General features: G+C 43.9%; 1 protein-coding gene across 2 annotated transcripts; it reads left to right on the forward strand.

Moving 5' to 3' along the window:
- On the forward strand, window positions 1-27200 carry VGLL3 (vestigial like family member 3). 2 transcript variants are annotated; one of them, XM_059872617.1, is made up of 4 exons: window positions 1-255; window positions 9257-9509; window positions 14962-15492; window positions 21565-27200. In XM_059872617.1, the coding sequence occupies exons 1-4, from the start codon at window positions 163-165 to the stop codon at window positions 21606-21608; spliced, it is 921 nt and encodes a 306-aa protein (XP_059728600.1). In that variant the 5' UTR covers window positions 1-162; the 3' UTR covers window positions 21609-27200. The 2 variants fall into 2 exon arrangements, with proteins under 2 accessions (XP_059728600.1, XP_059728592.1); XM_059872609.1 differs by having other exon boundaries at window positions 2-255; window positions 9254-9509.
- The last annotated feature ends 155 nt before the right edge of the window (window positions 27201-27355 follow it).

A 27355-nucleotide genomic window follows, 5' to 3' on the forward strand; every position in this document is an offset into this window, starting at 1 on the left:
GTGCGGGCGCGGGGCGCGGCGGCTGCCGAAGATGCGCTGGCAGCCGGGGCTGCGCGGCGCCCGACCGCGGCCGCCCCGCGCCGGGGAGCGGGAGCAGCAGCAGAAGAAGAAGGAGGAAGAAGAGGAAGGGGGAGACGGCGGTGGCGCGGGGCGGCCGCGGCCATGAGCTGCTCGGACGTGGCCATGCAGCAGCCCGCCCCGGCGGCGTGCGGGGCGCCCCGCTATCTGGCCGCGCCCGCGGCGGGCTGCGCGCAGGTGAGCCGCGGGGAGGGCAGGGTCGCGCCAGCGGCCGCGGTGCGGAGGACTGGGAGGTGCGGGGGTTTTTTGGGGAGGCCCTCCCTCAGCGGGTGCATGGCGCATCGCTGGCTGCCCTGGGCGGAGACCTCCGCTCCGGCCAGCCAGCGATGCGCTCCGCAGCCCCCGGCCTGATTTGGAGATGCGGGGAGCTGCTGAGGGTGCCCCGGAGCAGCGGAGCCTGGTAAGACCTTTCCTAACCAGCAAAAAGCATTTCCCCTCAAATTTTTTCATCTGGTGGCTGGATGTTGGCTTGCTCAGCTGGCGCGGGGCAGGGGGGAAAAGTTATTTCCTTACTCCTCTCCCCCTTCTGTCCGCCGTCGTGCCTTCCTTGCTGGGTCTCCCCGCTCGCCCCGTTTGCGGGCGCGGATCAGCGCCTTAGCCCGGCGCGGCGCGGTGCGGTCCGCGGGCGCGCACACCGGCGGAACCTCCGGCGGGCGGGGACCCGCGCTGCTCCCCGCGGACGGGGCGCGCCGCGCCGCCGCTCACCCTGGCGCTCCTGGAAGATCGTCTGCGGCGAGTTTCCACCAGCTGAATTTGGTGATCAGATGTACTTTTTTTTCTTTTTTTTTTTTTTTTTTTTTTTAAGTGAATCAGGAAATTCTTATCAGGCTGACAGCATTTTTAGACTATGCAGTGCGTGGGTGAAGTGGGACTAATATTGACTTGGCCCTAATGTAGTCATCTGAGAATACATTTTTTGGTTGTTGCTGCATTCCATAAGGTTTTATCATTATTATCCATGAGGATTGTTTTCTCCGTACATGGGAAGTGACCCCTAGTATCAACTTGCCTGGGAGACACGAGTATGGGCTAAAACATTAAAATTCCGATCGTCTGTTGCTGCTTCTTTTTTTTTTTTGTTGGGAGACAGAGCCCTTTTGCAAAAGTGATACCCCAGTGAACTTGTCCAGGTTGCTCATGTTCGCTCTAAACTCGAGCTCTGGAAAACTTGTGAGTGCTGCCTCTTGCAGAGTGCCTTTGCTATTATTTCTTCTCTAATCTTGGTCAGAGCTTGCAAAGCTTCTGTCTGTGCAATAATTTTACTTAAGAAGTTTGTAATTGGGTATCTGGAGGTCCAGTTCACAGCCTGTGTGCTTTGGAGGGAAAATGAATAAATAAAAACTAATAGCCTGATTCTCTGACTGAGAGACCTAGGAGTAGAAAACAGCAATTGAAACTCTGCTGAACTTCCTGACATTTAACTCTGGAAGTGGTGGTCTGTATTTCTCTTCCAGATCTGAAGAACACTTAGTATGGGGAAATCTATTAAATGACCGTGTCGCGTTCAAGTGCTAGTGCTTTTTATTTTTAAACATAGGTATGAAATTTCTTCCTCCAAATGCAGGGCCATGTATAAAATGTTCTAGGGGCAGTTCTAATGAACACTGAAGTTTCTTGAAATTTTATTTTAAACAAACTGAGTTCTTGGGGGTTATGCTGTTTAAGAAGAGGTAGATAAGCAAGGCAAGAAACGTAGATAGCTCTGATAAGCCAAGACAGGTCTTGAGCTGGCCGTATATCGCATTTACACCTAAAAGCTTTCTAAACATGGCTCTCCTACATGTTATTGACAGTTTAATTTAATGAATCCTGGTTGCACTGGTTTTCCTGACACGCTTGGAGCTGAAGGATCTTCACAAGCTACTCGGATGCCAGACTTTGAAAAGCCAAGCTGTTGTTGCTGAAGAAAGTCTTGCACCCTCTACTTCTAACAGCTGCTGACTTAAGAGTGATTTGTGTATTTTCTCTGAATCCAATGTTTTCTAAATTAAAAAAAAAAAAAGTAAATAGAAAAGTATAGAATGAGCTCCTCAAGCATCAAGATTTATTGTTTGGGTAATGAATGACATTTTGCAAGTCTCTGTTCCTTCAGAATTGTCCTCTTAGAGATGCCTAATCAACTGGTAGAGAACGTAACAAAAAAAGATGAATCTGTTGCCGGGTTTTTGGTTCTTACACATGTCTTCAACATGTAAAACGCTCCTGCACTCTTTGTGAGGATGATGAATGTTTTAAAGAATGTTCCTTTTTGCTGGAATTAAAACTGTGGTTTAAAAATAACAGTGAGGGAAGATGAATTAGTGGGATACCTTAAAAATAAGTCTCTGCATTGGAGATGATAAAATGGAGCACACCCTTAAAATATCTAAGGACTCCAGCAAGGCATTTTTCAGTGGTATTGTACTACGCTGGTGTCTTGCAGTTTGTTTTCTGAGAGAGAAGGCTCTTCCATGCTCTGCTGCTGTTGGCTTTCCTTTTCTTCTCACGGCAAGGAGATGTAGGTGTGTCACTCTAACTAAAGCCTGTGCATCTCCACAGGTATTTGTAGTAAGCCTATCTCAAATGTGTGATTGGTTATGCCTCGGACACCAGTTTTGTTTGCTTTAAAGAGAGCAAAGCAGCTCTTCAGCTGTGGAGCTCAAGTTCTGGGCTCTGGGATCTCTGGAGAGCCAAACCCATCATGTTTCTGTGGGTCAGCGGCAGTGCCTGCAGCAAGACAAAGGGGGTTCAAATGCTTGTCTCCTTTTTAATTTTTTATGGAAAGTCTCAGACTGCTTTTAAATGGTGGACTAGTGTGCACCTGGGTTGTGCAGAAGCGTTGTAGCTTTAGGGGGTGGTCCATCATGCCTTTTTAAAGTTTCCCCACACTAAAATTATTCCTGCATTTCTGTGTCTGTATTTTTTCCGCCCTTAAAATCAGCACGGAATTGATTTTTGCCTTGCACAGAAAGGCAGAATTTCTGGAAATGTGGCTTTCACCCATCCTTAGCCAGGAAAGGACTTGCTGGCAAATTAATTTAGATGGGATTTTTTTTTTCTTTTTTAAAGCTCTTAGTGGACTGAAGCCTGAATTCCTCTTGAATGTTAATGGGAGCGGAGGCTTAGCACCTTAGATCTTTGAGATTGCTCAAGTCCAGGGTGCTTGCTGGAGGGAAGTATGCGAAACACAGATATATATGTGCTCATGTGGTGCCAGAATGAACTGATGAAAATGGGGTGTGGCCCTGATTTTACAGATAAATCGGGATTTCCGTACTCCTTTGCCAAAAGACAGAGCCAGCGTGTGCCGGTGTTAGGATACGAACGTGTTTCTGTGTCTGGTGGGGAGCTGTGCAGGCGTCAGGGTAAAACCCTGCAGAGTGGCAAAATTAAGATGCTCTTTGCTGCTCTCTTTGCTGAGGGGCTGTGCAGCTGGAATAGTGAGCTTTGGCTTTCCTGTGGGTTGGGTGAGGAATGGGTGTAACGGAATTCGGAGAGGCTTCGGGAACACGTAATTGGAGCAGAATCCCATTGTGTTCCCAGCACATGGGGATGACTTGTGTCACAACAGGCTGGGCACAGCAGGCTGCAGGGCTGAGGCTCAGGTAGGGCTCACCCAGGCTCACTAACACACCAGCTAAAGACCTTTAGAAGGGGAAGTTACAGTAAATGGTAGTTTTGGAATTTCTCCGTGATACGTAGAGGCAAGCCAACATCTAAGCCAAAGCTGCTAAATCAAGTCTTGCATAAGGAGTTGTGATATGCTCAAGTCAGACTTTCTGCTGGCAGTGCTGTAGACAGACTTTGTCCAGATAAGGCCTTGTCTTCATTAGCAATTTAGGTCACTAACTCAGCTCTTCCTTCCAAACTGACAGAGTTGCGGACAAGGACAGGTCACATTTGATGCTGTGTCAGCTGGCTGTGGCTAAACCCCAATTCACATACTGTAACTTGTTTTTGCAGTGAAATTCTTTGCACCATGTGTCCCCAGCTTTTGAGGATGAGCTTGTTATAGTGCTTATGCCGCTGCTTATGTCTGCAGTGTCTAACAGCAGGTAACAGCAGAGCATGGCTTCACATTCAATTTTTGCAGTTCAGATTCTTTCTCAGGGCTATTCCTTTGCTTATGCTCTACTAACTTCTCTGGAAGCTGTATAACCTATATAACTCATCTACTCTCACATTCACAGGGTGTCAAACCTGGGTTAGGTCCTGCCCTATGTGTGAGGTTTTGTTGGTTGGTTTTGTTTGGTTCAATCCACGAGACATCACTGATTTAAAAAGTTTGGTTTGCTTTACTCTGTCATTCTTACTGGGACCAAATTTTACTTGATTCTCCTCTAGCCACATAAAATTTAACCTTTAAACTTTTAGGGTACATCTCTGTTTACATGTACAGCAAAAAGTGTATAAATGGATTCTTTTTTCTCCATTTCCTTCCATCAGCAGAGCATAGCAAGACCTCTAGGCTCTACCTCCACAAATCCAGTGGCTCAGTTGAAAACAAGTTCTCACCTTGCTCATCTGTGTGGGTGGAAGTTACCGTTTCATATTTTTAGGGCAGTGCCATAAACACATCTTTCAGGCCCAGTATTCAGTGCCCTGATTGCTTGGAATTGTCTTCTTCCTTGAATACTTTCTGTGTTATGAATAGGAGCCTGCTTGGCAGACAGCTCCACAAATGGAGGGCTGTCTGAGGATTTGCCTCGAGTTTGTTGCTGGAATTCCTTCTCAGAAGCTTATGTCAAATGACAGCCTTTTTCTCAGGGTAGGGTCATATAGTGTTTCCTCAGTGTAGTTATTCTTTATTTTTGGTTCCTGTTCTTTTTCTCATAATGGAAAATCTGTAACAGGTGGCCACAGGCACACCAGACTTTCATGCTTGGGAGCATAAAGGACCATATGCTGTGTGGTGGCATGTATGGAGATAATAAATTGTAGGAAAAAGCAACCAGTTTATGTGAAAAGTAAGAGCTGGCCTGAATTTTTGATTTAAACTTGGCTGAAGTAAAACCTTCTCTGTTCTCAAAGTATGGTTGTTTTGTTTTGTTGTTGTTTTGCTGGCTACTAACTGGTTTCTGCTGGAAGTGAATTTTTTTGGATTTGCGAAGAGGAATGTTCTGACATTTTTACCAGACACTCTGGGTGAGACCCGGGACCCTTGAAGTCAGTTGGACTTTTGCCACAGGCTTTAATGTGGCCAACATTTCACTGTGTGAGAACGGTTTTGCTTGGTTCTGGGTAGGGTATGTCAGAAAATAACAGGACTCATCAAGGCGAGGATTTTGTGTGAGATTTTTGGACTAAATGTTTTCTTAGTTTGAAAGTACTCAGGAAGACAGGATAATGATTGTTTAGAATAAACTTCCTTTTTAATATTCCTGTATCAGCAGTGATACAGTGTTGGCCTTCAGTGTCCTTTTGTTGTGCAATTTGAAGTGAAAGGTTTAAATTTTCTTTGGAATTGCTTGTTTGTGAATATATGATATAAAAATAATATAATGTTGGTTGACACTGAATTCAGCCTGGGCTGTGAAGCTCAATTTACCCAGAGATTATGCTGTTTCAGCCATGAACTAGGGTCTGTTTTCTAAGGGATATAGACACTGAATTTCCCTGTTTTCCACTTAAATTCTGTATTCTGAATTTAAATTCTGTATTCAGTGTCTTGGCCAAGAGAAGATTTTGGGTGGTTGTTTCGTTTTGTTTTTCAGAGACTGATTAATATAAGTCTCTAGTGTAAGGAAGGGAGAGGTGTATTTCATGAATATATTAAAGTACTGAACATGACAAGAGATAACACCATGTTTAGTCAGAAAATACTCTTTGTAAAGATCTTACAGATGCAGTTGGCTGCTTAAATATATGCTAGAAGTGTCCAAATGAAAAAGTACAAGTTAAACTGGACTAGCTGAGGTTAGTGACCATAAACCAACCCTGGTGTTTGTGGGTTTTTTTGTTCCCTCACACCCCATGATTGAGGGACAAATTCATTTAGCAGCTGATGGTCTTGCATAGTTTTCCACTCACACAACTGCAGTCAAAAATACTGTGAGAAGGTTACTGTTAAGGTCAGAACAAAATTTAGGGAATTTATGTGCAAAGAGGGTATTTTGGTTGAGTTGGGGGGAAAAAACCCTCACATTGTCAAAGGATGTATACAGTGGGAAGGATGTATATACAATGCATACAAGGAAAACTTGTTGAATAACTCTCTCACTGTAGTGTCTTACTTAAAGAGTTTTGGAATTACAGGCTGATAATTTCTTCCTGAAATGCAAATTAATTAGATCTGTGTCTGATCACGGGCTTACTGTTTTGAAAAATCTTTTAATTTAGAACTCTCATCCTTTGCAAATAACTCACTGCAAACCACACCTTTGCACTGTACATAATCAATCCACACACAAGGCCTTGTTCTTCTCCGTTGGTCCTACAATCTTTTTTTTTGCATTAGAATTTTTTTTTTTTTACATAAATAAAGGTCAGATTTGGTATTTTTGAGAGGTGCAAGTGCTCAGAGCATCTTGTAATGACTGCCCATGGACTGGAGGGGAGGGAAGAGAGTTGAAATGGAAAACGAATTAGATTCTTAAGCTGTGGAAGGGGGAACATTCCTGTGCAGAGAAGCGACTCTGGAGATAAGTTTTAATTTCCTGAGCTCCAGTCCCTGTATAGGAACATTGGAAGACTTCCTTCCTGATCACCAAGTCAAGCCAGGGGCTGTGTTAGCGGTGTGCGTCTGTCTGTAATTGCCTGCGTGTGTCTGCATTTGCATCGCTGCAGCATCAGTGCAAGCACCTGTAGGGATGGCAGTCAGCTCTGAACGTCTGCTGCCTCTCTTCAAGGTCTGGCATGTTTAGATTCCTCTAGAGGATCTCTTTCATACTTTGTCTCTACTTAAAAAACAAAGCCCAAGCGAAACCAAAAATGAGAAAAGCACCCTCCCCAGCCACCTGTCCTGCGTTTTTAAGAGGATCTGAGTTGTGGTGCAGCTTCAGGAATGGCCAAGTCGCTGAGGTGGATGCGTTGCGGAGTTCCAGTGCTCGTGTCTCCTGTATGTGCAGTGCTGCTAGAACTGTTTCTGTCTTACTGAGGTCTCAGGGGTCTGTGATTACTCAGGCAAAACCACGAAGCTCAGTTTGAGTGATATCCCAGTAAGCATTTGGGTAACAAATAAGAGCAGAACTTTCCTGAGACGTTTGTTTGTTTACAGAAGGCAGGAAGCGCTTCCATAAAAAGTGTAGGTTACCCCAAATTCTGCATTTGCAAAAATATGTTTACAGCTTCAGACTGTTTCATTTTAGCAGTTCTAGTTTTACTATGTTTTGCTGTTTCTGTATCTTTTTTTTTTTTTTTTAACTTTTATAAGTGAATCCCAGTGGTTCTCCCAATAGTCTAAGTAATATTGTGCTAAATTAAGCTACAGTATAACTTGCTTTGTGAAGCACAGATTTACTGGAAATCCAGGCCATTGCCTGGATATCCCCAACTGAAATAAAATAGCCTGCGTCCCTCACTGCAGTTTGTGCAACAGCATCTGAATTAATGGTATCACTGAGCTGCTTCACATTTATCAGTTAACCCACTGGAATGTCAGATACATTGCTTAAGTTGCCGTGAGCTTTAAGTATAATAGGTTTTAATTCCACTTGTCAATAGCTCTTTCTTACAGTTATTTTTTAAAATAACCGTTCATAATTAAGACTTCGCCCCAGAGCATTTATTTTGTATTGCAGTGAGAGAGTTTGTATCAGATGGTATAATTTTAGAAAGCACCAAATTTAAATATATTGATGGTACACAAGGTCAGAAAATTACTTTTGATTATTTCTAAATTGTACAAGCATATTTGTTGTAAAAATGAAACTTTATAGACTGTGTAGTTGTTTAACTTTTTCTATACAACTATTTCAGAAAAAGGGTAAAAAACCCCATAAACTTAAAGAGATTCTGATGGCGCTAGAGTGTTGCCAAGCGAGCCATTAAAGATAAGTCAAACTGTAATTCTATAGGAATGCTATGAAATACTTCTGCATATGGACTGTAGTTGTTTTTGGGTTCCTGAAAGTGCTTGTGTGTAAAGTCAGCTGTGGAAATGGCTGGCTAGCTAAAAGCTATGATTCCCGCAGCTTGACTGTTGAGGGGAGAGGTTTTTTCCCTGTGAAAACAGTTGTAAAGTGGAACATCTGAAAAATATGTTCCATGCAAAATGGATCTTCACACACATTTATTTTGACATTTAGGTTTGATTTGAGAGAGAGAGAGAATATTCTGAAATAGCCATTCACAGATGGCTTGTGAGGGTTTTAGTTTTTTATATGCTTCTCTGTGTTTTTGGTTTGGGGTGGATTTTTCTGCATGTGTTTGTGGACTTGTCAATCCCCCTCTTCCCCCAGATCGCATGTTTAATTTTTTATGACTTGAATTTTTTTCCCTTTTCCCAAAAGCTGGTGTTAAAAAAATAAAAAAGAAAAAAGGAAAAGAAACCCTATCCACCCCAACCTCAAAACAACAACAAACCACCCCAAACCAACCAAAAAACCCAGCTCTCAAACCCCTGACCAGCCCCCAATCACCACCCCTAGATATAACTTCCTGTGATAAAAATTCTGTCGTCAGTGAGTGAAAATTTATGCATTTTGTGGATTTTGATAATACAGTAGAAGATTTTTCAGGAAGCAGGAAACTCTCCCACCTTTACAGCTTCAGCCAGAGGGCCCTGTACTTTCAGCTGGAGGAGTGTGCCCAGAGAAACCTGGTGCTTGCCCAGCTGGATGTGTGAAAGGCACATGCTGTCTATCTGGCCACTCTTCCACGGTGCTGGGCTTGACCTCTGTAGCCTTTATTGATGGAATATCCTCCCCAGGTGGGAGTCAGGAGGGAATTGTTCGAGCCTGTCTGCTTTCTTTTGAAAGTATTGAGTGAAAGCCGGTGCTGATAAATTGTGGTTGTGAAACATGCCTGAGAAGCAGGTCCATCTGTGTGAGAGGAATAGAGACTCTTAAGTGGGCACTGGTATTCTCTTCTTTGTGAAATGCAAGTGTGAAGTGTCCAGGTAATCCAAATTTAATTACAAAATGAATAATCAGTTATTCAGTGTATTCAGTTATTTTTAGTTAAGAAAACTATATGTTGAGCTTCTGCTGAATGCCATCACTGATACATCTCTTGTTTGTTTTGTTTCTAATCCCAGAAGAAGTTAGCTGTGTACAACAAGATGCAGGAGTCTCTGGAAGTGAGCCTTCCCAGCAAGCACGAGGAGGATGAGAAAGACCAGCCTGCCGAGATGGAGTACCTGAACTCTCGCTGTGTCCTGTTCACTTACTTCCAGGGAGACATTGGTTCAGTGGTGGATGAACACTTCTCGAGAGCTTTGAGCCAAGCCAGTAGCTTCAATTCAGAGACTGCCCTTTCCAAAAGCAAGGCAGGGCTGAATCCTCTGTGGAGAGGTAAGAGGGGCAGGAACTCTGTCTCTGTGGTGTGGCTTACTCGGGCTGCATTGCTGTAACACACATTGCATTGCACGTGAAATTCTGCTTCTCTGTGGAAGTGGAAAAATCCCCCTCAAATCTCCAAGAGCTGAGGAGCTTCTTGGGTTGAGTGATCTGAGGTGTTAAAGGGGGAGAGAGCAGCCAAAGGCATGAAAGGAGCAGGCGTCTCCAGCTCCTGCCATATCCTATCTCTGCCAGGGGCTGGGAGGGAGGGGGCTTCACAAATGTCTGCTGCGAGGTTGGAGGCTTTTTAGCTTCAAGTGTGAAACTTGGCCTGTGAGGCAAGAGCAAAGCTGTTTGGGGTGCTGGCCTTGGATGTGAAGGAAATCTCTGCAGCCTTCTCAAGTGGCCTTGCCAGGTGATCAAGATTTGTCCACGGCTGCTTTCCAGGGGGGAGGAGCCAGCGCAGGATGGAATGGGGCTGGGGGGCAAGCCCTGGCTCCTGTGGCTGCAGCCACGTGGTGTTTTCCATTGCAGCTTGCTTGTGGGAGAAGTACAGATGAGTTATGGCTTGCTGGATGTAAAGTGGGCATGACATTACTCTGCCTCCAAGCAGGGAGCAGAAATGTGGTAGGTTCTGCGAGGCATTTACTCGCTATCCTAACACAGTGAGTAACAATGCTGTCTTCTTATTAGGCACATAAATGCTTATATACTTCATATATATTGGTGTGACAACAAGCAGATCTTGCCAGAGACACTAGGTAGCCCTTACAGACAAGACTTCCACATGGGAAAAAGCCTGGCAGTAAGATGCTGTTTCCATTTCGTTGGATGTGGCAGTCTGGGTGTTTTATAAGATCCTCACAGCTGCATTGTTTCTCATCACATCCTTATGTGGATTGGCAGAGGGGTGCAAACTAAGCAAATGAGTAATGGTGAGCAATGGCCTTACACTGAGTTGATGAGAGAGGGACTGGTGGGATCTGAGCAGGAGCAGTGGTGTTCCTAAGCAGTGATGTGGAGGTGAGACTGCACTGATGATAGCCACAGATAACTAAAGAGAGATGGGATATTTGGAAACAGCTGTGAAAAAAAAAATAGCACAGAAGAACTTGCTTTCCAGAAGGATGATGACAAATCCAAGGAAGTTTAAGCAGAGGTCAGCATGAGTGGCTGGGGAGCTGGAGGAATTTATGGCTTGAGCTGGGACCATTAACGTTAATGGGAAATTTTCCGTTGACTCGACTGAGAGCAGGATTGAACCTATGCTTACTAAAAAGGAGACTGGAGCATTTATAAATGGCCCAGACAGGCTATAAATGTTTTAGCAATAGGATCAAGGCAGTCCCCAGAGACCCTGTGCCCACAGCAAGCCCCCTTCAGTGAGTTTGGGGATGTTCTGTGGGTGCGGTCGCGTGTCTTCCCTTTGGCCTCAGGCATGCCCTGTTGTTTTTCCTTGTCCCTCCTCTGTGGTTTCACAGCCATCCCCAGAGGGCTCTGCAAGGGACATGAGTGGCCTGGTGTGAGGGTGCTCCAGCCATGCTGCCCCCTGACCCCGTGTGCCCCATGCCCTCAGTGGGGAATGGAGGTCGGCGTGTCCTGAATGTCTTCTGGGAATAAAGTAAGGAGATACGCCCTGTGCCATCCCTGCACCTGCTGGAGGGGCATGAAGATCCCTGGGGAAGCTGCTGGGAGCTGACAGCATTTGCTGCTCTAGAGAAGAAAAGCTGAGGAGCTTTTTTCATGCCCAGATGGGTTTCTGAAATATTCCAGCTTGAAAGCCAGGTGGAAGGAGCAACACTGTCAGCTTGGTCTTCTGGTTTATGCGCAATATCAAAGATGCTCAGTTCCAGCACAAGAATGTGAGCTTGTGTCCCATTACCTAAAGAAGTTAAACTATCATTAGCTTGAGGTTCTTCCATAAATAACCTTCATGGGTAGTCAGAATTGCTGTCAATTTCTTACTCAGAGATAAATTAGAAAGAGAGTACTTTTTGCAGTAGCTGCTTTGGGAGATGCAGGTTTCAGTGGAAGGTGTGTGAGCATGAGCTGGCTCCCCAGCTCACTGCATTTTCTCCTTTATCTGAATGGAGAGATTAGCAATGTTTTTGACTTTTTTTTCTTTTTTTTTTAAGGTGTTCTGATAAAAATGCAAACTCTGATTTTTATCATTAAGGTGCTATTGCAGGGGGTTTTTTGTTTCTAGGAGGGATTTTGCTTACATATAAAAATTAAAACATGTTCTGAAAAGAGCAAGTTTTTATCATTTGCATGTTGATCAGGTTAGGCTAAAATTATTTTGAAAACTGATTTTTTATAAAATGTTCTGTATGACAGGCTTAGGTAATGTGAATATTGAATTTTAGGTGTAGCTGCCTGAAGTCTTTTGCTGGTGCTAATGATACCTTGACACTAATGTTACTTTAATGGTATTTTTGTCAACATGTTTTTCCTTGCTGAAAGTGTTGGGTTGTTTTTCTATCTTACTTTTCTTTCCTCTTGCCTTAAGTGAGAGCTGATGTTGTGCTACAGAAAGCTCCATATGTTGTCTCCCTTCCAGTGTGTGCACTTCTGGTGTGTTTGCAGGGTGTGTTGTGAACATTTGGGTTGGCCACTGTGAATATTTGCATCAGCCACAACTTCATGGTCCCTGGGATGTTGCCTTGTCCCTGCCTTCCTGTACTTAGGGTAGGAAATTGTGGTAACTGTAGTATCTTTCTTGGCAGTTTTTGTTAAGTGCCTGCTGAAAGGCTGTGGAAGCACAGAGATTTTTGAATTTTTTTTTTTTTCTTTCTCAAGAGCAGTATGGACATGGCTATTTCTCCATGTCCCACAGAGGCAGGTATCCCTGGGCACTCAGGGTGGGTGAAATTTTCCTGCATGTTTATGTGACATGGACTGAGCCTTTGTGTCCAGTGACAGGACCGACCTTTCCCAGTGAGAGTGGCCCTGCTCAGTGATGCCAGTGGGGGCTGGCCCTGACAGTGCCAGGCAGTGATGGCTTTGTGAAACCTGCACGGGTTTGGAAAATGGAGATGACCAAACATGTTTGCTGTGGCCTGGACCTCCTGCTTGACTGGTAAAGCCAAGCTGTTATGCAATCTGGGATGAATTCACGTTGGCAGATTCAGTGGTTTAAAGTGCTCTCTCCTGTTACTAAAGCTGTCCTGCAGATACTTTGTGGTTTTCTGTGCTTTTTTGAAGTGCAGAGCTTTGGATTTAGGGCTTTTCCGTGCAGATAACAACCAGATAGTTTTCAAAAACTCGATTACAGAGGTTAATTTTTCCAGAGTACTGGCAGAGCATTGTCAGGCTATGCTCTTCTGTTAAGTAGTGTGGAAAACAACAGACTGGATATGAAGTTTGCTTTTTTTTTTTTTTGTATCAGCCCTGCTGCCAACAGCACAAGCCATACATACTCTCCATCTCAGAGTAATCCCTTTTTACAAGGAATGGTTTACAAACAAGGAACAATACCAATTTTGGAGGAGCGCTGAGGCTTCTGTAATATGCTTGAAGCTCTCTGTAGTCTTCAAGCATGAATTGCAATAAAAATACATTGGTAAAAGCAGGCCAGCCTTTTGAAGAAACCCAAGGAGTGCAGCTTGCCAGATAACTTTGCAGCCTCTGAAGCATTTTGGCACAAAGCATCCACAACGTTTGTCCATGGTATGTTTGCAGAGTTTGCTTCCAATATCGGAAGTTAATCAGACTCAAAAAACTGCCTAAATCAAAGCCAACTGATGTGTGGAAAAATTTCTATGATTTTAATGGATTTTAAAACAGAGACACGAGTGTCCTAGTGATGCAGTCAGAAAACACTTTCAAGTTTTTTACTTCCAAAATATTTTTGTATAAGCAAAGTTCACAGGCAGGAGTGTTTGAAGAATCTGTTCAGTCTCAATGGTGTCTTCACCCAAGTCTCATTCCAGCTGCTTATTAAACAAAGCAAAACAAAAGGTGATTTAAAAAAAAATGAAAACTTTTGTAAAAGTTATGAGGAACAGAGGATTCCTCGCCTCATCAAATACTAAACTTCCCTGGCTTTATTTCTCCATAGGCTATTTTTATGACTGTTCTTTCATCAGAGGTGAAGTTCTGTATTTTTATGTTTCCATTTTTGACCAAAAAAAAAAGTTCTATTGGAGCTGAGAAATATTGCATGAAGCAGTACTTTGTAGCATGAGCTGGCAAGAGGATTGTGAGGATGGAGAAGCCAAGACTTTGCTACTCATCAAAAACACTAACTGCTCCTTCAAAAGAGGAATTTTTAGAATGTGATTTCATAATGTAGAGGTATTGGAATCCATTTAAATATAATCTGAGCCCTAGCTGTAAGAAGCAGCAAGTCTTTTAGTTCTGACAAAAATCTTTTTGAGCTACATAGATGGTTCTGCTTGTATGATCCTATTGAGTAGAGGGCATCATGATATATTCTATGAAGGAATAACATAAGCTGTGTTAGATATGACCTTTATCCCATCAAAGCATGCAATTAGTTTGAGAAAATCAGGTATTCTTTTAGTCAAATGTTTCCTGTTCTGCAGTGTGAGCTGGTTCTCTTTCCTCTGAAGCATTTGCAGCCACAGCAGCTGCCTTTCTAAATGATGTGCTCTACTCTGGGCAGGAGTTAGCATCTGCTCACAATTTCTGTACCAAGATCCTGAGAGGGCTCTGACTCTACAGCCTGAAGAAGAAAAATCTTCTTGAGGGGGGCTATCTTAATGTTTGTGAAAACCTGCTGGGAGGGAATGAAGATGGGGGAGCCAGGCTCCCTTCAGCAATGCTTGCTGACAGAACAGGAGGCAATAGGCTGAGATTAGAAAACAGGAAATTCCATCTGAATACAAGAAAACTTTTTGTTTTGTTGGATTTTTTAGGTTGGTTGTTTCTTTTGGGGATTATTTTTTTTAAATGCTGCAGAGTCTGGAGCTCACTCAAAATCTGGCTGGACATGGTCCTGGACAGCTGCTCCAGGTGACCCCACTTGAACAGGGGAATTGGACTAGACAATCTTTGTCACTGTAGGACACGAAACAACACGAGTGCACACACCGCTGCTCTCAAGGTGAAAAAAGGGAAGTTTATTTTCTGACTCCCAACATTTATAGTTTTCCAAAAGTGACAGTGGATTGGAGGGTGAAAGTGCCACCTCTCCAATGACACTGGACAAACCAACAGTCCATTAAATTTCTCTTCCTCCATAAAAGAGTGCAAAACAATAAGTTATTTACAGAAAGTGTGTGAGAAAGTTTGTAACAAGAATGTAAACATCAGAAGGCTTAGAAAATCTTAAAAAATCAGAGCGACAAATCTTCCTACCTCAAATGTCCAATGATTGTGTATTTACTGGGGAAGCTTGAGTTCAGCCTTCCAAACTTCAGAGAGCAGCAAATCATTTTGGGGTTTTTGTCCTGGGATGCGTTGTTCAGCTTCAGTCACACTTCCTTTCTTTCCTCCCCACCAGAAAGCTCCACAATTTCAAGCCAAAGGAGCGGATTCCCCACCTCGTTCTGGACCAGCTCTTACCAGCCTCCTCCTCCACCCTGCTTAAGCGGCGTGCACCCCGATTTCCCCGTGACTGCACCAGGCACCTTCCCAGCAGCAGACCCCAGCAGCTGGCCGGGACACGGCCTTCACCAGACCGCCCCAGCTCCTCCCCCGGCCGCCTCCGAGTCCTGGCACTACCCCTTAGCGTCTCAGGTGAGCCCCTCGTACGCACACATGCACGACGTGTACGTGCACCGCCACCACCCTCACCCCCACGTGCACCACCACCACCACCACCACCACGCGCATCCCCACGCCGGCGCGCACCGCGATCCCCGCTACGGCTCGCTGCTGGTGCCCTCGGTGCGCGCCGCCAGGATCCCTGCCGCCCAGGGCGACGGGGCAAAGGCAGAGCCCGCTGCTGCCGCCGTCACCGGCGCTACCTCAGCCTGGGCCGGAGCCTTCCACGGAACGGTGGACATCGTGCCCAGCTTTGGGTTTGATGCAGGTAAGATGGTTTGGTTTTTTTTAAATTTTTTAATAATTTTTTTGTAGTTTTTTTGTCATCGTCATTGTCGTCGTCTTTGACTTGTTTTAGCGGAGAGGTGAGCTCCCCGCAGCTGAAGCAGGGCTGGCTCTCAGAGCCATGTCGAAATGATTCTCACAGATGTGGGAATCCCTCTTGTAATTGCTGTCAGGGCAGCTCTCCCTGCCTTCTGCTGAGAGACCTTGGTCCCATTCAAGCCAGATGAGCTGTGGCACAATCCACAATTTTTGTTTGTTCCTTTTTATTTAAATATCATCGTAAAATATTACTTATGCTTCCATGAGGAAGTTCTCAGTTTTTTCAGCTAGTTCATGTGTGCATCCACCAATATTTAGCCCCAATGAACTAATAACTTGCAGTCCACGAGGACTGCATCTTGAGGTGGAACATCTCAGTGTTTCCTCCCAGTTGTCACATGGAGAATACAGGTGCTGATTGAGCTGAGCTTACCATCAATCTAAACATCTTTCTATAGGGTGTAGGCAGAGGTGTGTGAATTAAATCCATTTTACTGCAAGGTCTGTAGTCTGGAGTGCAGACCATGAACTCCATCTGTGTCTGTGAGCTTTGAGTGGCAGTCTCTTGCCTCGGCATCTGAAGCAGTCTGGCAGCCCTCAGGGTTTGAAGTTTCTTGCAGTCAGGTGACTGACAGTTCCCTGTGCATCCATCCTGGAGCTCAAGGGCCCCACTGAGGGCTCCTTTTTTGCTCTGATATTTATCTCACCAGCAGCAATCCTTGCAGATTAGTACTTCTTAAAGACAGTATGTTATCTGATTAAGGAAACACTAGGTTTCTATCTTTGTTACCTTTTCCTTTAACTATCTATTTGTCTCCATTTTTGATAGCTCTCTGACTGGTTCAATGTGTGAGAAGCACTTCTTTGCCTTGACTAGGGGGCAAGGGATCGAAAAAGGCTGTTTCTTAAAAATGAAATACTATGAACCTAATTCAAATCTGTCTCTTCCCTTTAAAGCAATTGGGAACCTCTAAATACTATACCACTTGCTGTCTTGATGTCAGTAAAACTAAGAAAAAGCTCATCAGGATTCTTAACAGTGGACAGTTTATATATAAATAACATTTCTAGCTAAACCAGCGAAACAAGAATAATTATATTTTACGCTTTTGGGTTCAGAATGATGAACTAACCAGACTGGGATCTTGATATTTTTCCTTTGTGACAAACCCCCTAAGGGGAGTGAGCTGCTTTCTCTGAGGCATGAGCAGACTGCCACTGTGTAAGGGACAAGCCCTCCTGGACCTGCAGAGCCCTGGTATTTGGCTTAACCTTTTGGTTAAGGGTGGAGCAGAGAACTGAGTAAGGAATTGTTAGTCAGGAGAAGCCTCTGCCTGGCTTAGGCACAGCCTAGACTGTGAGCTGTTTTTCTCTTTAAGAGCAAGTACCTCAAAAAGGACTGGGTCCTAGCACTGCCTTAGAGAACAAACACAGCTTTGGCTTGGTGCTGCCTGCTCCTTGTGAAAATCCCTGTGGAGGGGTACAGTTGGGTGCTAGTTTTGTCAGGATCCTGATTTGGCAGTGCCTTGCATGTCATTTGGTTGCTCGGCGTGGGAGACAGTGGAAAAGATCTGAACTGTTCACTTCTGACCCATGCTTGGTTATGTGGGTTTTAGTCTGAGTTCCTGTGGGGAAAAGCAAAGAGGGGAAATGTGTGACTGGTTTGAAGAAACAGAGAATCTCAGCAGACCAATGCCTCCCTAGTTTGGGGCTGTTCAGAAGGGTCACACTCTGAAACACAACAGCAACAGGCAGCCCCAGTTTTGGAAACAAGGGTGCAAGCATTGGAACACAGCAGGTAGTGGAAACCTGTGACATTACAATTATTTGCTCTCTTGCCCTGCACGCTCATCTCTCCCATGCTTTCCAAGCAGAGGCTTGCTGGGAAAGACAGGAAGGCTGAGCTCCCCTTTCAGCCTTGCCTTTAGCTTGTGCAGTTGAGACAAGTGCTTTGGTTACAGCACTCGAGGCATGGAGAGAAGAGGGAGCTTAATTGCCTCAGGGTTTTGTGTGCACATCCCAGGGAAGGTGTGGGGAGAGGAGGGGTTGCTCGAGTAGCAATGGAGTCACATCCAGCACTTGCTTGATGTGCACTTCAGGGAAAGCAGATTATGCTGGATAAATCTCCACATCACACAGCATTTCATTACATTTAACTCCAATGTCAAAGAGCTATCTCAAGAGAGAGGCTACAAACTCAAGAGCCTGGAAGAGTGAACTGGCTTTTAGTGACATAAAGTGCTTTCTCCAGAGGAGGGTAAGGACATAGTGGCCAAAATACGTCACTTCTGAAAGTGTTTGCTCATATATCCCTGGAGAAAATAACCTGTGGAGCTGTCAATATATCAAATTCTGTGAGCTTCAGGTGATTTTTGTTAAAAAAGTTCATTTGGTCTATACCTGGACATTGCCTTTTGGAGTCCTTCACTGACAAACTGATTCTCCCTCTTACCATGGGCCACATTTCTTGTGCTACTGTCACATGGATTGTAGGAACATCTGCAAAATTCCTCACGCTGAATTATGTGGAATGATAGTGTTGGGATCAGGGCAGGCTGGCTGTAATCCTACCCTCTTCCAGCTACATTGTTGCATCTCTGCCATGCCAAGCCAAATAATCCATCTCAGGAATGGATGATGCTGAATCACTTCAGAGGTTAAGAGGAGGTTCCCACTGCATGCACGGTGTAGTTTGGGAATTTATGGTTCAGAACACATTGTGTGGGACATCAGCACAGAGCTGACAAACTATTGATCTGTCTGGCACATCTGTTTGAACTTACATGGTCCTGTTTTAGGGGATGAAGGAGGATTTAGCTACCTGATTGCCGTTAAATGTAGCTTAATCCTCACATTGTAGGCTGCAAATTAACCCTTTTAGAAGCTTCTGTATCAGTCCAAGTGCAGTTAAAGAAAGTGCTGCTCTGCATCAAGAGCTGTTAAAACCTGCTAGGTTTGTGTCTGCTGCTGTGTAGTGTCTTCCCAAAGTGCACAAGCTACAGTGCTCAGTAGAAGAGTACATTCCATGTCAAGTGTTGATATGAAGACATTGGAATAAGCAGAGATTTTTTTGATTTAGGCCTCAGTTCCTTGCCCTGCAAAACAAAGCAAATTTGGGCTGTCTCCACCTCTGCCTGTGGCTGAGGGCTGCAGCTGTAATCCAGTGCCACCACTAAAGCTTCCTGCTTGCGCTTAAGCCACATCCAGCGCTTAAGATCAGGGGCTGGGAAGGGGCATTCCTGTCTCTCAGTGTTGCTGGTGGGTGTAGCCATCAGTGCTTCCCTGGGGAGCAGGGTGGGAGGTGTCCTGCACCCCAGGCCCTTCAGGTGAGCCGTGGGGTTTGGCTGTGCTGCAGGCAGCCCACAGGGATGAGAGCAGAGCATCTTGCCTTGCCACTGCAGAGCCTAGGAGGATATCCTGTCCTGCTGTGGGTCAGATGTGCTTCCTGCAGCCCCAGCACACTAAAAGCAAAGTAGGACTTTGGCATGAGTGATGGGTGTAAATCTATTAAAACTGAGGTGTGTGTTCTTCATACTATAAAGTTACACACACTGTGGTGAATAATTTCAAATTTAGGTGAATTAATAAGCATCCTTTAGTCCTGGTTTACTGTGGAAAATCCCCTTTTGGAAGTGCCTGTCAGTGGGATACATTGAATTTGGAGTTTGAGGGGCCAATCCAATCCTTCTGTAATTTGTCTCTGGTCACACACATCCCACAAGTTTGTTTCAACTCATTAAATTTACTTAGATGTTCCCACAGAACCTGCATAATGTTTGTGAGCAATTAGCTCTAATGTGGGTGGCCCAGGGAAGGGGGATTGGCTGGAGTGACAGTGCTGGGTCATGCAGTGCAAGTGAGGATTTCCTTGCTAAAAGGAAAGCCCTTCAGGTGGAAGCTCTGAGTAGCCAGCCTTGGATTCTGTGTTAGGACTGCAGATGGAGATAGGAATATAATGAGGAGAAGGCATGGAAAATGTTCCACGTTCAGTTCTGTAAATAGGACAACTTTGGTTTTTTGGATTGTTTTCTCTTGCTTTTTAGAGTCTGTAGCTATACCTTAAATCTCCTTGTTACAGTTATTTGTGCCTTGCAAAGACACCTGCCTAGGAAGGTGTGTGTTCAGCTAGTTACTCCTTCTACCACTTGCTGCTGTCAGGTGGAAGATCTCTTAAACACGTGTGTGTGTCATTTTTTTAAGCTGCTTCTCTTCTTACAGGCTTCCATGGCCTCTGGTGTCCTTTAGTGGTCCACTGGTGAACTTAAATGACTTCTTTATGCTCTGAAAGTTTTTTTTTGTTGTTGTTGTTGTTTAAAAAAAACTGTAAGCAGCAAGGGAAAAATAGCCCCAAATTGTCATCACGAGCTTTGAGGGAGCTTTGAAGGGAACAGCAGTTCATTATGACTGTGTATGATGCTGCCAGGGAAACAAATAGCTCTTAAGCAACAAGGAGACATCTTCATTGAATAAAGAGCCTCTGAACATGTTTTTATAGGCATGCTCTAGCTGAGGGATATCCCAGTTTTTCCAATCTGCAGAAACAGGTACAAGTGCACATGAAATGGAGCAGAAAGCACTAAACAAGGTTTGGGCACCACAGCTGTGGGCTCTGCTTTCCCTTTTTCTTCACTGCTGAACACATAAGTGTTTGTGCCCTGCTTGGGAATCCTCACAAGGATAGAGCCATAGGCTCTCATCTTTTATGTGAGTGCTAATTGCTTTGCAGCTCAGCTCTGAAATGTTGATCATCATTAAATATTTAATTGCTTATAATCGTAAAGCAAGGAGGTAATTGTCAGATCTGAACCCTCCATGCCTGCCTGTAAGTTTTCTGAAAACTTATGAGTCTTCCTTCATATTCACAGTGTGATTGGATTTGGAAATGAGATCCATGCCTAGCCCATGGTTAACCATCACATGAACACGGAGCTCTGGTGGTTAGAACATCACAGAGGTCTGGAGTTGCACCTATTTACATTAGTGGTGAAATTAACCCTCAATTCTTAGCGAGTCAGGTGCCTTGGTACGTTGCATAGCAGGAATGATGACTTGTAGTGGGAAATGTACCTTCATTTCATGAAATGTAATTTACGTGCCTCAAAACATTAAAGGAAAAGTTTTAAATTTAAACTACCTCTGAAAATATGTGCCTGCATCTCTGTCCTTTTTACTTTCCCTATAAATGAGCAAGAATGTATCTTCTTGGAGACATTTAATCTGCACCTGCCCTTCTATTGTCTGGATTTGAGGTTTATGCCCTCTTAGGTGTGAACAGAGAGATTGGATCCCTCTGGAGCAGAGAAATCCCAGATTATAATGCAGGTTCCAAGTCTATAATGCTAGAGCCACAGCATAGCACCACATTTATTAGGTAGTCCTCACTTTTTTACAAAGGAAAATGTTAGAGGAACTCATAACAAATGCAAGCTGAAAACCATTAATTTTTCCCATGTGGAAGCACTAGCCGTTCTTGGCTGGAAATCTTGCACTCTGTAGGTGAAATTATTTGGGATTTTTTGCCTGCTGCAGGAATATTTTCCCTCTCTCCTTGTTGAGGTGAAATGCCACAGAAACTGTGAAATCCTGAAGTGTCCCAGGCATTTTCTAGAGGAGATGGTGTCTGTGGCTGGAAATATTGCTCTGCTGCCTACTGGATAATTGATGCAGACCTTTGTGGAGGGTTTTTTCACTCCATGCCATGTTCCACATGAGCTCAAGCCAAGGAAGTGCATGCAGGAATTTTATCACCATTTCTGAAGTGCTTGAGCCAGAATCAAACTTCAATATGGTTTAATTTTACCCCTCATAAACTAAAAGGTTTGGAGCAGTAACACTGTTGCTAACAAGTCCTTTAAACTGTTAAATTGTCATTTGGTGGGTTTTTTCCTTTTTTAATTTTTTTTTTAAATTCAAAACTTGTTTTTCTTTATTTCAGTTGTTTGGGGAGGGGGAAGAAGAAACCATCTGAATTATTAATCTAATATTAATTATTTTCCTTTTCTTTTATGAAACGTAGGTCTACAGCATCAGGACAAGAGCAAGGAAGCTGCTTGGTTCTGAGGTGCAGAGAAATTAGGACCAGCTAGAGCTGGAGTCAGCAGAGCTGGGTGGGTGATACAGCAGTGGTTGACTCCTTCTGCGTGGAGCAAAGGACACACATGAAGATGAAGAGCCAACTGTTCTGGTTTTGCTATTGAGCCTTTTATTTGTAAGGCCGTTTATGGGTCCCACAGTGTTGGAAAAAAACCAGAAACCTAACTTTTCTTTCTTTCCTCATCTGAGCCTGCTGCAGCTGGGCAACCTAACTCCTTTCTGCTCCTGTAACAGTGTTTCGTTTTGTTCAGCTTGATATTTTTATGAACAGTCTCAATAGTCAGGAAAAAGACTCTCCCTTGACTACAGTGCGCCTTCTTTCAGGAATACAGTATTTTGTAGCTCTTTGTGCATCTATTTTTGTAGAAATACAGAAAGTTTGGGTAAGGATTGATGGGCTATTTTAGGATGACATATTTTTTTAAAAAAAATTGTAAAATTGTTAAGTTCTGTTTAAAGAACTTGCTCTCAGAGAAGCACTGGCAAAAATGTATAAAATGCTATTTTTAGATGTCTGTGATGTGTTTGTGCATTTTGGGTTTTTTTGTTTGTTACCTCAAATGTCTATCTTTCTTTTCTTTTTAAAGAGCTAAACTCCTTTGTTTCCACATTACTAGATTCTGATGTTTTTGTCCTTTTGTTCTAGCTTAAGCAAGTATAATTCGCACCTGAAGTTTCAGCCAAATATTTTTTTCCTGGTGTTAGATTGTAATTGTAGTAAAAGTGTTTTTGTTTTTCTTGCATCTAAAGGTGACTTTTTGCTGTGCTGACTGTCAGAAGCTTGCAAACACCTTTAGCATAGAGCAAAGTTTGAGGTTACAGCAACTGCATTTCCCACCCATCCATTCTTTCAAAATGGACCAAATACTCTTAAATCAGACACGAATATGGGCCTCACCTATGATCCATTGAAGCTGTTGAACACAGTTCTCTGTGGGTTATGGTGCTCATAAATATCAATAAAATCTTACAGGCAGGACTTTCAGCTAAGCCGTTTCAAGGTGGTTACTTACAACACCAATATTCAGGGAAAATGAACAAAAAAATAAAAAAATCCAGGTTTATAAAAACGTGTGGCTTGTGGAAACAAAAGGTTTTCAGCTGGCCTGAGCAGCTCAAGGAGAGCCCAAGGAGAACTGCTGTTGCCTTCAGGCTGTGTTTGCCTGGGCTGGGCTGTGCCGTGGGGCTCATGGGGACCCCACTGCAGCCTGCATTTCGTAACCAGCCACGCCTGCATGCACTGGGGCCACGTGGAGCCACAGCCCCCCTGCTTGGGAACCCCCCTGGCCTGGGCCTTGGCTCTGACTTGGTAATAAAGGCTTTGGTTGGAGCCAGGGTGGGCACTGTGAATCCTGAGTGAGGGTGGCGAGGCTGCTGGGGGCCCCAGTGGGGTCGGTCTCTGTGCCCAGCCCTTGGGGACTCCAGGTGTGCTCAGGCGGGACTGAGGGGAGCCCAGGGTCAGCACCTGGGTTGTTGGGTCCTGGCTATGGCTTGGAGATGTTGTCTTTCTGCTCTGTGCACCCAGGGTCCCTCTGTAGTATTTCCCAAGGCTCTTAGAAAGCATTATATTTATATCACTGCTGCTCTCAGACATCCCTGTTAGAGAGACACGCTGGCCAAGTGGAAAAACCAAGATACAACACATGGCTGAGATAAGAGAGAGGTTAATTTTCAGGCACTGAGCATTGTAAATGTAGTTTTGTCAGGTGGAAACCACATGGATCTGTGTGTGAAAGGGGAGGGGGAGTGTTGGGAAGTGCCTGCCACTCCAAGGTTCCTTGCTCTGCTGCTTCCCTCCAGGCTGTTTGAACTTGATCCTATGAGGTGTTGAGCATTCTCCCGTGTCAAGGGAGAGGGCTTGAAATGCTGGCACTGGAGGCATTAGGATTATATCACAATTTGGCAAGACCCTTAAGTCTCTACCTTACTGATTTGAAGTTTGAGACAGTGTATAAATGCTGAATGGACTATGCTTAAATATTGCTTTAAAGTAATAAGGTTGTAGTCTCTGTGTTGGGATGATGAATTAAATGTGGTGGGGTTTTTTTCCTCATCTTTGTAGTCCATCAGTATTTCTTTCTCTCAATAAATTTTACTCTCATGACAGTTCTCTATATTACTGCTGCTCTGGTGGAGCTAGCTCCTCAATTTGTCAATAAATTCATAATGCAGTGGGAAGTCTGTATGGGAGGGAATGGAGTTCCACCTGCCACAGTTCACTTTCTTATCAGGACAGTACAGTTTAGGAGATATCTCAAGAAAAAGAGTTCTGACTTAGGAATGTTGACAGTATTAGAAATACTGGGAGGAAAAAAAAATCTTAAGCTTTTTTTTTTTTTCTTTTTCTTTTTTTTTTTTCCCTTGGTCTTTGCAAAAGTGGAAATTAAAGAGATGGTGTGTCCTCTTTGAATTTTAGGGATGGAGAGTTTGGGTGGCAGGGGAAGCAAAAGAAAAGGTAGCATTTATTTTTCAGGTGTGTTTGACTTCCTGAAATAGTTTAAAGCCTAACAAGAGCAGTCTGCTCACTGCCTTCCCCTTCACAAGCTCCTCTGGTTCCCTGTAGATGTCAAAGCCAAACAGGACAGGAGCAAAACAGGCCCACAGTTTGCACTGGAATTTGTTTGTGGATTTTATCTGAGTTGTTGGTTAGTGGGGATGAAGAAGGGGGAAGCTGTTGCCTCTTCCCATCCAGGACTACTGTTCTGCACAGAGTTTCTGCTGCTGAACCTGGGACTGAGCTGGTGGAACTTCTGCAAACTCTGGGGGACAAGTGCCAATAAAAACCTGCTGTTGTCTGTAGCCATTCTTGCACCAGTCTGTCGACTCCAAAAGTGAAAGAAATTCTTCTTTCCCCTCAGTCCCTAATTGTCCCCTGTGCTAAGAAGTGAGAAAGGAAAAGCCCAAGTGCGTAGCAGTAGCCCTGCTTCTACAATTCGAGGGATGGGAAAGGGAAAAAAAAAAAACCAACCCCACCCTTCCCTGTGACAAACTTTTGAGTTCAATTCAGCAGGTTTCCTTCTCCCCCTCTCCCCCATGCACACACACTCACACACACGCACAGAAGTGCTTATGAGAAGCAGATGCTGCCATGGTTTTGCTCTTGCAAGAGGAGAGGAGCCCTCGCCTGCAGTGGAGGGGAATCGATGGCAGCCAGCAGGAGCAGAAAGGTTCAGCTCGTGTTTCTGCAGATAGGAAAAAAAAAAAAAGGCCCTGGAAATCAGGTCACAGATAAGTTGTGTGTCTTAATGCATTACTAAATGAGTTGTTTCATTTTTTTAATGTGTGGTGTGTTCTGATGCTGTCCCAAGAAAGTGGATGATTCATTTTGAGAGGGCTTATAAAACATGTACTCTGTCACTGTTTCTGGGAGAACATAGGGAAATTATTGTTTTATTTCAAGAAACTCAAAATACTGACCTCTTTAAAATTGTCCAGGATTTTATTTTATTCCCGTTAATGTTGAGAAATCTGACATCAACTTTAATGTCTTCATTTGAAGACTGGAAGGGTTCAAGTTGTCCACCAGTTTTTCAGAGGCAGATGCCAGTTCTTTCCAATGGCCCATTTCCATCCCAACAAGAAGATGGAATAGTGCAGCTGCTGACTGCCCAGGAGATTGGATTTCTGGAATTTCTGGAGAGCTGAATAAGCTGCACTTGGCAATAGCAAAATGGACACAGTTCTGATTCACTCACTAGAAACACAAGTTCAGGTGTCCTCAGTGAGTGACACTTTTGTCTCAGTATCCACACCTGCATCAAAACACTTTGGAGAACAGATCTCTCATCACAGCATTCACAGAGGGAAGGGAATGTCACATTTCCTCCAACCTGCCCTTAGGATTACCTTGCCTCACCCAGCCTGTCTGCTCCCAGGCTGCTACATATGTCTTGCTGTCCCTCTCCCACTATTCTTCATGTGTATGGATATATTTCTGTACAACTATATTTATACACATTCACATGTAGCTATACCTGGTTCCCTTTGTTCCACTCTCGTGCCTCGAGTGCATGTCCTTTGGAAATGAAGTGAATGACTTCATCCAATCTCATCTGAGATGGAAAATGTAGGCATTTTATTGCATTCTCTGTTAACTCAGGAATGATTTTTTTCCCTACTTGTTAAAAAAAACTGAACACAACAAAAACACATTAAAAAAGCCCTTTCCAATCACCTGATTTGTATCTACAAAGATGATCATGAAATCAGCAGTTAGGTAGAGGTGCAATATATTGAGTTTCAGCAGACAAGCCTATGTCTGCATATGATTATTTTAATTAATTTCAGGTACAAGCTTTTCCTCCATATCAATGGACCAGCAACATATATATTTCCTTATAAACAATTTAGAAATACATATATTTTTCAAGTGGAATTCTTGGTTTTAGTATGTCAGCCTTTGAGCTTCTAAAGGGTATTTGGATGACAAAAATTGTTTGTGTGTGAGTTTTAAAAAAAAGTTGATGCATGTTGTTTGGAACTGAAATCTCATGTAAAGTGGGAAAGTATTTAAAAATAAATACTGCTTTTACATATTAGCCCTATGGGCACAATCTGAGAGTTGTGGTGCAGGAAGATGCCCCTTTAAAAAGTGAGGGTCTCATGCCTGAGCAAGTTTAAAATCCAGGAGAGGTGGGAGTGGTCCTGGAAAGGTTGAGCTGGTGGAGCTGAGAGCAGAGATGATCCCCTCCAGAGCTGTACATACATGGTTGGGCAGTCACTGCTCAATACACAAAATTTAGGCTGTGTTAGCAGGTTTGTACTTATGGGGTGAAAAGGGGAGCTGTAGATGTCCCTGGAAAGCCATGTTTTAGCCCTTTTAGCCCCTTTAGCCATGTTTTAGCTGCCCTTGGTCTGCTCAGTGCCTGTGACCCTCTCCCAGTTCTTGCTCTGCAATCTCCATGCCACCCTGGTGGGACCTCTGAAATCTGGACTGGAATTCCCTGGGAAATGCACCTTTTTTTTTCTTTTTTTTTTTTCAGCTCCCAATAAAGAAAATTTAGGGATTGGGAGGGGTGGTCATTAAAACACTCCAATTATTTCATGCACCTGCTCAAAGGCTCAAGCCTCCAATATAAATCAGCTGTGCACTGTGGCTCTTTGCCTGCAGAAGCCTGGATGCTGTTTCCTCCTCTCAGTGTCCTTGGAAACCTCCAGTGGCATTGAGATGGTTGGGACCAGCCTTGAATGCCTGAGCTGCAGTCCAGTGGTGGCCTGGGGGCTGGTCCAGCCTTGATTCTGGTGAGCTGGGGCTCAGGTATTTGGTACCTATAGACAAGCAGTGTTTGTAGGAGTTTGAGGTTTACAGTAATGAGTGAAGTATCTGCAGAACTGTGCTGCACTTTCCCTGCTGGCTCTTCGTAGCTGTTTAAAACCATCAGTCAAATCAGGGTTCCTCTCTTCCCCCCACCTGTTTTCCCACCTTGCTTCCCTCAAAACTCCATTGAAATTTTTGCCTCTCTCATCAAAACTGATGGGGGGGTTTGTGGGGGGTTTTGTATAAAGAAAAGTGTCACTGTTTATTACTGAATAAATAATTTAATGTGAATTTTATTGCTATATTTTTTGTGTAGCATTTTCAGTTTGGTCTGTATTTCTCAACAATTAGCTAATTCTTTCTTTTTATTCTTATGCAACTGAAGAACTCATAAATCTCTTTGTACATTTCTTCATCCTGAGATTCTATTATTTGCATGAGATTAATTTTTAGAGCC

This window comes from Haemorhous mexicanus, chromosome 2 (assembly GCF_027477595.1).
Source record: "Haemorhous mexicanus isolate bHaeMex1 chromosome 2, bHaeMex1.pri, whole genome shotgun sequence".
NCBI classification, from domain to species: Eukaryota; Metazoa; Chordata; class Aves; order Passeriformes; family Fringillidae; genus Haemorhous; species Haemorhous mexicanus.